Source organism: Haemaphysalis longicornis, unplaced genomic scaffold (genome assembly GCF_048455015.1).
Source record: "Haemaphysalis longicornis isolate Haplotype H1 unplaced genomic scaffold, Haemaphysalis longicornis Haplotype H1 scaffold_6, whole genome shotgun sequence".
NCBI classification, from domain to species: Eukaryota; Metazoa; Arthropoda; class Arachnida; order Ixodida; family Ixodidae; genus Haemaphysalis; species Haemaphysalis longicornis.
The window spans coordinates 87,989,727-88,000,733 of record NW_027526407.1 but is presented as its reverse complement, the minus strand read 5'-3'; the positions used below and the strand labels follow the sequence as shown (position 1 = coordinate 88,000,733).

The following is an 11,007-nucleotide window of genomic DNA, read 5'->3' as shown; positions in this document are numbered from 1 at the left end:
TGTGGATTACACTGCGTGTGCCTTGGTTCACTATGGGACCGCTATGGTACCGCTATAAGACAACCGCCATTGGCAACCATCTTCCACGGGTGCACATGTATTTCTGTTAAAGATACATTGTCGGAAAATAGCTGCTTCTTCAAGGAATACTTTTGCGTTAAGTTGTCGTTGCCTAGAGAAATGACCATCAGAACATCGGCGCTTTACCCAAGCCTTCGAGTGATGACGTGTTTCTACAAAATTGCCGGATGTCCCTTCATCGACGCCGTCTATGGTACCGACTACACAGGATCCCGGGCTCTATTTCAATTCATGCAAAAATTACTGCGGGTAACGTATTCGTTTGCCTGCGTCTTCCTGTCTTGTTGTCCCCTCCTCACCTATGTGGCAATGCGAATATGGATCCCCGGGACTATAAGCTACCTCAACGCCATCATCAGGTCGGGTTTATATTTCGCCGTATACAGCCAAATTGCCATCAGCTTTCTCAACCTCGCCTTGAGGCGGGGCCAGCTCGCCGATATCTTTCGCACTGCTGCGAAACTCGAGTCAAAGCTGCACATAAACCGGAAAACCTTTCGTCGCCGACTTCTGAAGGTGTCCATCCTTTGCCTTCTGTACGCTGTTCTGGACGGCTTAAAGTACAGCGCTGCACTAAGCATTCACGTCAAGGCAATGTTCTACATGCTGAAGGGACACAGCAGTCACGTTAAATGGCTCTACGTTCCGGCACATATCTTGAGTTGCCTTCTAGTCGCGGCTTGGTACAACATGCCAGTCTGGCACATTGTGTACTTCGCAAATATGTTCCGCGAGTACTTTGCCGCACTAGGCAGTCGGCTTGAGCTCGAATTAAAACACGATTATCAATCGTTGCGAGGACGGGTGACTGGACTGTCGACAGAAGCTGTGCGTATCAATCTAGTCGCAATCCAGAGGTTGCTCCGCAGTGTGAACACCTTCATCGGTGTGGAGGCGTTTTGGTACTATGCAGGCACAGTGTACTTCCTATGCGCTACGTTGTACAGTGCAGCAATCATCAAATTTCACATCCTCGAGATGTCCTTGCGCGTAATGTACGTGACCATCATGGCTGCGGGCCTTGTTATGTCTGCACACTCTGCGAGTCGCATGTCCGAAGAAGTAAGTGCAATTTCTGTAGTCTGTTATGACGCGATGCAAAAAATATACGTAAGCCTCGTTCGATGTTCAGGTATATGATAAATCCTTTCACTCTTACTCAGAGGTATTTTTTGTGGCGTTGAGAGGATCACGTCAAAGAGGACGCCTTTGATTAACTGCTTCCTGAAATCAAAAGATCTTCCTCAGCTGGTACCTCGCATTTGTTAATCCGTTAATCCGTCCATGAAAAGTTGAAACAGCTGCAGTAGTTGCATGATATACATATTTCAGACTTAACTAATCCTAATTTTCTTCCTAACGTATGAGTAATTACAGATTTGAACTGAATGGTTCATCGCAATCAAAGTGAATATGACGCATGCAGCTTTGCTTGTCCAGTTCTTTGGTTTCCGAAATAAACTCGTTCAAGGGACAGTGTCATTTGCATAGAAAATACATTTTTGCTGAACCCTATTTTGTAGCACCGCAAAGGTTCGGAAGACGTGCGTTAATTTCCGTGTACAACGATGAAATCCCCCTTTATAATCGTTGATAGGATTCACGAACATTTCTGCTCGTTCAACTTCGTCCTAATTTGGTCAACTATTAACTGCTGCGTGCAGCTAAACGTACGCGTGCGATTCTTGTAACACTGGGCTTTTAACTTGAGGGCTATGCTATAAAAACAAATAATATTTTTGCCCGTAATAGAAGTCTGAAATGTAAGTTAGGGATTCTCAAAACGCTTGAAACAGTATATCGCTGGGTAAACCCGAAAAAAAAAACAGCGTTTTTCGCCAAAATTTTGTTGTCTTACTCTGGCTACTCGCACATTTCTGGGATTTTCTTTGTTGCCTTTTCCTGCGTTTTCTTCTTTCCAGGCGTCCAAGATAATCAGCGTTATACAGGCAGCCAAATTTCAAGCTCTCACTGATGCTGAAACACACAGGGTAAGCTTCATGAACAAAAACCACTGTGTTTATTGTTTAGCTTTTTTCATGTGCTTTGACGAGCTATTACAAGTGTCGCATAAAAACTGTTATACAGATCGAAATTTTTAGAACATCGTTTCTGTGTCGAGAAATCGTTCAAAGTTTGTCGTACCAACATAAACCCGTATATAATGTTAATATTTTCATCATACATGTAGAGTGGTGTTTGGATTTCCGCTATGGTGCCTAATAGGAAATTCATTATATTTATATCAATCGCTTGGTTTCTGTTCCGCAAGCTGACATTTGGTTGGTGTTAATACCGCACGATTTTGTTGTTCTTCAACATACTTTTCTCTAGATGACCATTTTTCTTCATAAGGGGCTATTTCTGCTTTTGATAGCCTCGGGCAATGTGCAACAAATGCCGAAGGAATTTGCACAAAGCAAAAATTGCACTTAAAGGCGTAATAACATAGTTTGGGTGAACTATCACTAAAATTAGGAATTATATTATTCCGGAGGTCTAGGAATAAATTACTCAAGCTCTACTTTTGGGAATACTCTAAAATTGGTATGCTCATGTTTTTGATATTTGCGTGTATTCGCTGGGGATAATGTCTATTTTCTTAAAAAAAAGTCACCTCTGCTTCAGTTAATAGAAGATTTTAGCCTAAAACACTTGTTTAAAAACTAAGCTTAAATTGGGGCATCGATTTGCAATACTGGTAGAAAAAAGATGCTGTTGTGGAACGGGACGCGGACGCGGGGCCATGGCTGAGCCGGACCGAGGTTTATTAGCTTCTTTCTTCTCTCCCCGATAGTAACGATAGTTCTCGGTTAGCCGCCTTTGTCCTCCTTCTCTTCCTTACTAAATCTGCAACATACTCCCTCCTCCGGCGTTGACACTAGTGGGAAAGTGCAGAACACATTAGTCTAGTTTTTCTAGATGGGTCGTCCGATGTCAATTCCTTTTTAGACGCGAGGTTGAAGATACATCCTTCTTTATCCTCTATCTATGCTTCGTGGCACGATGCCTTCTTCTTGCTACCTTCTTGGCTACGACGGGGCACGCTGTTTTGCTGGAACCGGAGTGCCTGACGCAGAAGGCAAAATTAGCCCTCGAGTGAGCATGGATAAATCGTATCCTGGATGCAGCCTCAATCTTCAAGTCAGCTGTCCCTTTTCCCTTTTCTGTTCGCTTTCGATGTTCCGTTCTTAGCCCTGGCTGAGTGTTTCGCACTTGTGTCTGTATCGTCGTCATTGCCATGGATTTTCTTGCTTCTAGTGGTCGAACGAACGCTTCACTTTCACATGCCTGAAACTGCGTGTTCCGAGACTTGCTACCGAGCCACCCGTTTGGTACCTGCGGTGCACGAGTGAATGCCTTGCTGTAGTTGCACCCGGTACCACTGCTAGGCCGTTCATCCATTGTCTTGATTCGAGTATTTCCCATGCGCGATGGCTTCTTGGCCTTGGCCCTGAGCGCATCCAAGTCAGGCATGGTATTGTCCTGGCTTCGGCGGGATGCCACAGAGCCAGCTGCTTGGCCAAACTTGGTCTTGCTGGTGCATCCCGCGGCCTGGTTTACCGATAACGTTGGAATTGTAGGGTCGCTGTGCTGGTCTATCCTCTCTTCCACAGACGACGACGAACGCACGGTTTCGAAGGCAATCATATTTGCGGAGGGGACGACTGCGCTGGCCGCGTCCTTTTTGTGGGAGGTGGCACCTCTGAGAGGCCCCTGCTTCCTTTGAGGTGGTGACAAAGTCTTCGTCACGGTTCCCGCCTTTCTCAAAGATTCCACAGAGGTTCGCTCCTTTAGCGAAACCTTAGCGCGAGTGACCATGTATGAGTACTCGTCGGCCTCTTCTAAGTCTTTTACGAAGGTGTGAAAGTTGACAAGGTTCTGAATCAGCCTGTCAAGCTTTCGAAGTTGAACCTGTTTTTGTTTTACCTCACGGCACAAATTCATAAGCATACTGATATTCGGTGTTGACGATTGGAAGGCGCGAACAGTTGTACTGGCTAATTCAGTTATGTCCGCCCGGAGGATGGCCCGCGAAATTCGAAGTCTTTCTACGACCTGCCAGTCATCAGAACCAGGGAGCGCAGCGAAGCAAGGGTCGGGATTGTCCGATGGGTGGGGCTCATCTCCGGGTTCAAGGCGATGGGTCTGCGTCCAGCACGCAGCCATGGCAGGCACCGTTTAAGGGTGAGGCCTCCGAATGAGAAGATCGGAAGGACCTGAGGCCACGCACTACATTGAAGGCGCTGCGCTGTGAAGTCCGATGTTCCGTCGTTTCCGGGTTTCACGGCACCATAATGTTATGGGACGGGACGCGGACGCGAGGCCATGGCTGAGGCGGACCGAGGTTTATTAGCTTCTTTCTTCTCTCCCTGGTAGTAATGGTGGTGGTGGTGGTTCCAGTGAAATGGCGCGTACCCACTCAGGGATATTGGCTAGGAAATGGGCGCCTTACTGAAAGAAATTAGATAAATTTTGTAGGGAAAGAAAAATATTTAAATGTTAGGATGGATTAGCAGTAGATGACTAGAGAAATAAAAGTAAGGACATTAGAGAAAGAAAGAAAAAAAGGTAAAAACGAACACCATTTATTGAAAATTGGGAGTAAGAAACACGAAGAAAGTGATACAGACAAAGCAGTGAGCTGGGCGCGCATATCTAGTAGGACTAAATGATTTCTAGCACGGCCGACGGCCTGATTCCAGGATGAATGAGTGCAACGCACTGCAAAGATACCCGTGGCAGAATCCCAGTTCCTTCGCCCCGAATGACAAAATAACTGTAGTAGAGTGTGGGAGGTTTAGCCGGTTGCATGTACTTTCTAAGTATCTTCGTCTTATTTAGGAGAACCGTCGGCAGGAGAAGGAGAAATGGTCGATTGTTTGTGGTTCTTTGCAAAAGGCGCATAACGGCGACAGGGCCAAATTAGAGCGGTGCAAGTAATAATTTAAATTTGGCACACGACAGCGCAAGCAAGTCAGGATGACTTCGCCAGCTCGCGACTGGCTTATGCTGCACTTCCATGAGTACCGTAGGTGCTCGAGCTCCGAGTCTTTGTGAGCAGAATCAGGCAGACTTTGAAGTAAGCACAGAATACGGAAGTGAGCCGAAGTTATGAGGGAAATGTGCGGCAGAACCTGCACTACTGGACCGCCCAATGCCATTCCCGCCATAGCACCCACCGATTCGTTAAACCAGATATTTGCATGTCCAGGTACCCAGACCAAACGAAGTTCACGAAGGGAGGAAGGCGATAAAAAAGCAAGGACTTGATGTAGGGGAGATGAAGTTGAAGAAGGAAGGGCAGAACAATCAGAAAATGAATCCGTGAGAATTATTGTCTGTCGTCTCGAGGAACCAAGCTTACGAAGGGCCAAGACTATTGCGAGAAATTCTGCGTGGAAAGATGTAGTAAAGTTAGGCAGCCGGAGGGAAAAGGCCCAATCTAGACCAGGAGAAAAAATACCTGCGCCTGCCTTGTCCTTCCGGACAGAAGCACCGGTTGCAATGATGGCGTGGAATGGGAAACCGTTCAGATGGTGCTGTAGGAGGCCTGTTAAAAGGTTCATAGGGAGTAATTTTGCGTTAGAGGGAAAGATTTCACCAAAAGAAATATCTAAGGGTGACACTCTGTCAACTACTGGGGCCGACAAGAGGGCCATATTTAATGGGCCAAGCAGAGATTGGACAAAGACCGCCTGTGGTTGTGTGAACCGCAGCCATGAACTACCGAAGAACAACGAATGTCATGTACCGAAGACAGTTTGCGGCCTGGATATGGGCGATTCCATTGCTCGTAAAAATGCATCTACGGTGATGGCATGCATGCGTGACACTAATTGAGGAATACGGGCTTCCATGTATAAAATTTTAATTGGTACATAATGGGGAAGACCCAGGCATAAACGTAGAGCTTGTCTTTTGAGCATTATTCATCTGCGAAGTTTGTAGTGGGGACTTCCGGAAAATAGCACACATCCAAATTCTAGAATTGGCCGGATGTACATTTTGTAAATCATTAGTAGGATGTCACGACGCATGCCAAATCTTTTGTGACTTAGCCCTCTCAAGAATGACACGGCCCGCGCCCCTTTAGTAGTAATGTAATCTATGTGTCGACACCAATTGAGGGTATATTCGTATAAAATTCCCAGATATTTTAAAGAATTCACCTGAGGTATGTCCTGTTGCCGGCAACTAAGAGATATGAAGACTGGACCGCTCACGGGGAATGGAAGCAGAGCACATTTGTTCACATTAGGTTCAAGCAAGGCCATACCGCCAAGCCTCTAAGGCGCTTAAATACGACTGCATACCGATACAACGTGTGTATATCTCTGTCTGAAGTTAAAAAAGCAATATCATCTGCAAAATATACACCTCAATGTCTGGATTTACCGGAATCGAAGTCATTAAAATATTAAACAGCACGGGAGAGAGAACAGAGCCCTGGGGAACATCTCCAGTTTGACTGTATATAGGAGAGGACAGGCCCTGCTGTGAACAAAAGAATTTTATATCCGACAAAAAAGTGCCAATCCACGAAACAATGCAGTCTGGAAGAGGATAACGCTGGATTGTGTAAAAAGAATTTGGTATTCAACGCTATCATAAGCTTTGGCAATATCCAGGTTAGCCAACACGCCAACTTCATTACGTCGGCGTGCCAGCTGAATGCGGCTCTCCAAATCAATGTGGGCCCCCAAATTGAGCAGCCAGGCCTGAATCCTATCTGTTTAGGGTTCAAGACGTTCTCGCGTTCTAAAACGTTTTCAATTCGATGTATCAAAATTCTTTCTACTAGTTTTATGAAATTCGCTGTGAGGGCTATGGGTCTGATATTATCTAACGCGTATCCAAGACCTTGTTTTTTAAGGCGGGAGACGATCTTTGCCAGCCGCCACTCAAATGGAACCCATGAATGCTGTAGGGAATGGTTAACCACTTGCAGCAGTGAGTCGGGACACTCGTTGAACAAGAGTTTTAGCATGTGGGCTGTAATACCATCACGTCCAGGAGCCGCATCAGGGACACGGCTCAGTCCCTCGCCAATCTCCTGCAGGGTCATCTCCTCAAGTTGTATTGACAGTCTCGTAAGGACTGGTGGTAATGCCGAAGGGAAACATGCATTTAAGCCCTGCGCAATCTGGGTAATAAATTCCTGGGTTTCATCCGGTGAGCTGATAACTGATTCAATGCTTTGCTCTGGAAGAGCCACATTCCAACTGCGCGAAAATCGAAATAGGTTTATCTTTTTCCGTGGGTCCGAGAGTAAAGCAAAGCGTCGCGACTTATACTCCTCTTTTGCCTTATTGACAGTCCACTCGTTAGCCGCCTTTGTCCTCTTCCTCTTCCTTACTAAATCTGCAACAGACGCATCGTGAACGATGAAGCTGTGGAGCTGTGAATTTTATGCTGGGGAAGTATAGGAGGGAGGACTGCCTTTCAGTTAACATAATTCCTTCATATTTATAACAAAACCCACCCGCCAAAAATGGTCGCATAGCCTTCTTGTAAACTGGCTATCAGAGAAGTAAGTTGAAACTACGTCAATATACCATGTTTAGGGCGCCGAGAATTACTCATCAGTCATCAGCAATAACTGATTCATATTTGTGGAGTATTGTTTAGAAAAATTTCATTATTACAAGGGTGTGTATTGTTATTTTGAAACGGAGTGCATTGTATCGCCTTATTGTATGCGTCTAAATGCCGTATTGGTGGTCTGCAGTGTCATAAACAATACAATAAATAAAAATTATTATTAAAAGAATAAATAAATAAAAATAACAAGCACACAGGTACAGAATACGTCTTCATGGTGAATTTGGCTGGGTTTTGGCAATCGATTAACATTATGAACAAAATTACACTGTTTTGGTGATACTTCTTCGACGTCATTGAGGTGATACATATTCAACTATAACGCTAATTAATGTTAGGCGGCATGGACTAGTTACGCAGTGTACCGTACGCACGTCATCTACTTGGATCATTAACCACAGTCCTCATAAGTGGCCGTTAGTGAGTACGTTGTTGAAATTTCACTCGATAAATTCATGTTGAAAACTGATCTACAACCAAATATTTAAACATAGGCAAGAAAAAATCGCCATGCACATCAGCTCTTTTGCATAGTCATTGATATGTTCAATGTCTGGCTTTTATTCCATTGCAGCCTCCATTGCAGTTTTATTCCATTGCAGCCTCCAAAGCATTTCTGAATGTTTGTAAGCATTTGTCTTCGCAACATCTGCATCACATTATAATACCGGGGAGAGACCGCGTGCGCGCGCTCCTGTATGTGTGACTTGACAATAGGCTTTCCGGCTCTATATAGCTGCGTGTACTTATACCAACGGTATGAAAGCTCTTAATTTGAAATAGGCATACCGTTATCATGAATTAGTTTCGGCCATGTTTATGCATAGTTCTAGTAATAAGGCACACTCAAACAAAGTTTTCGACTGAACGTTTGAAAGTAAACAAAAGCCCTCTTGTGCTGCGTCTTTTTTTCCAGTTACACATCCTGATTATCACTGTTGAGGACATCAAAGACTGCTTCACGGGTTGCGGAATGTTCGTCATAAACCTCCGCCTGATTGCGTCCGTAAGTGACTTAAGTACACGAGACTGTAAGCATTACCAGTCTACAAGCACTTCAAGTCCAAAACAAACCTTAAGAACAGTAATGTCTACGCTAAAAACGAATACTTTTATGGGTGACGTACCACATCACTGCCTACGACTGTGTCCTAACAACAAATACTTCAGAAGTCATGTGCACTTGCAACATAGCCGGCGTTCATGTGACCAATACAATTCTTGCATTTTTCTCCAGTGTATAACGTTTTCTTTCTCTTACCTGAATTTTTAGGCTCCTAAATGGTAATATTCAAGCATTCTATATAATCTCGGAGCGTTGAGTTTAAAGACATTAGCAAAGATTGCAATATTTTGTTTTTCAGGTTGCGGGAGCGGTCATCACGTACACGATCGTACTCGTCCAAACCAACGAGAGTGCTATGAGTGCGAAGTGCTTATAATTGTGCAATCATATGTTCGATTCCGAATAAAACAATACTTTTCGTAGGAGTGAAATAACAGATAATAAGTCACGATAAAAGGGGATACAACATCACAGCATTTGATCTTCTATTTATTGAACACAATACCTAAAATGTTTATGAGTTATTAGGCATGAAATATAGTTACAGTGGTCTAGCGTACTTGTCTGTGTGTTTGACTGATGAGCGTATATTGTTATGGCAATAGTTTACACTATAAAAAATCAAACCATTTGTTTTGTCCAAATACTTCATGCTACTCTGAAAATTCGCCCATCTCTTTGCATGAAAAAAACAAGTTTTTCTTCACGATGTCATTTTGATTATTGAAGTATTTGATTTTTAATTCTTGGCAAAACCAAGGGAAGGCTGAGACTAAAGGCGCATGTGGCCTGACAGAGGCCTCAGCCACCCTGTTTACAGTGTACGTATTAACAGGGCTGTTCACAAATTTAGGTATAATAGCACAATCATAATATAAAAATAGCACAAAGCAAAGTCATTACTAAAACGAGTGATTTTTTTACACATAAACTTTCATTTGTGCTTTGAATTCTATGAAATGACTTTACATTTTGATACTGAAGGTTTTATTTATCATTGGAGCCGTTATTACGTAGATAATAATCCTTGTGTGAGCTAACAAAACGGTCCAGCGAAAAGTGCGTTCAAAATATTTTAAAGGTATCTTGGAGACAATACGCAACTTTTTTGAAAGGACTGGTTTTTGGTCTCTCACTTCATTCAATTCTAGTCCCGATAAGGTTTTTTTACAAGAAACGTTGTAAGTATAAAAACTCAAACTTTTTGCGGCACAGTCTCAGCAGTGACGCAGTAAAGATACTGCAGAACCCCCCTTTTCAGTGTGTTGTCAGCTCACCAGTATTTCCTTGGCACATTCAAACGAAACTATATGTGCTCATGCAATCTGAGTCTCGCCTTTTGTGGTAGAGGGTTTTGTAAGCGACCGCAAACCGCACACTGCCCTGCGACGTGTAATGGATCCTCGGACAAAGTAATTGGTAAGTAGCCAGGGTTCTCTCTCTGCTTTTCCTTCATTTTAAGCTAACAATTTGGACAAAGAAGTCTTCTGAATGAATAAAACTGACATTAAACTCGATAATGAGCCGCAGCAGACCTCTCACCTGCAGCAAAAACCACCAGCAAAGTAGACCTCGTTTGTTGGATTCACTGTCGATCCCGCTGTGGGTCAGTAGGGGAAACACAAAGTGAAGCTACACTCAAGGTTGACGATACCAAAAACGTACAGACACGAGACAGGAGCAGATATCCGAGGCCAGCCGAAAGCGTTCTGCTAGAAGCCTCCACGCGCGCAGGCGCCTTATTTTCTTGGGACGAAAACAGTCGGAATATTACAGAGAAGTGCAACGTCTATCAAAATGCGCTACATTGGACAGTTATGCTTGATATTCATGAAATTAAATCGCGCCCGTGCGAGCAAGCAATACACTATATTGTAGGCGTGTTCAGTGTACGTATATTTAAGACTTGCAGAAACGAGGTGTCATGAAGTCAGCTTTCGGCCAGCCGTTATTGTAGGAGAAACAAGGCATAGCAAGGTAAACCAGTTTCAGCTAGCTTGGCTTATCTGGTGGACGTTTCTTCGGCCCGGCGCAATGCTCACGCGGCGGCACAGTACGAAGCCGCGTTTTCATGTTTTCAGGAGCACCTGGAAATGCATCGGCGCTTTGTGAAAATACATCACCATAAAAATCAAAAAATGTGAGCTGTACCAGGCAAACAACGACAAGTAAAACAGTGATTTTTGAAAGCACTAAACGGTCCCAGATGATTCCTATACAGAAATGTAACTCTTGATGGTACTTTAGCCCCTGCT

The 11,007-nt window shown here is 44.1% G+C and overlaps 1 protein-coding gene across 1 annotated transcript; it reads left to right on the top strand.

Moving 5' to 3' along the window:
- The first annotated feature begins 390 nt into the window (after positions 1–390).
- LOC144143126 (uncharacterized) lies at positions 391–3,045 on the top strand. Its single transcript, XM_077674931.1, has 3 exons — positions 391–1,143; positions 2,004–2,072; positions 3,034–3,045. Exons 1-3 carry the CDS (start codon positions 391–393, stop codon positions 3,043–3,045), a joined length of 834 nt encoding a protein of 277 aa, XP_077531057.1.
- Positions 3,046–11,007: the final 7,962 nt, after the last annotated feature.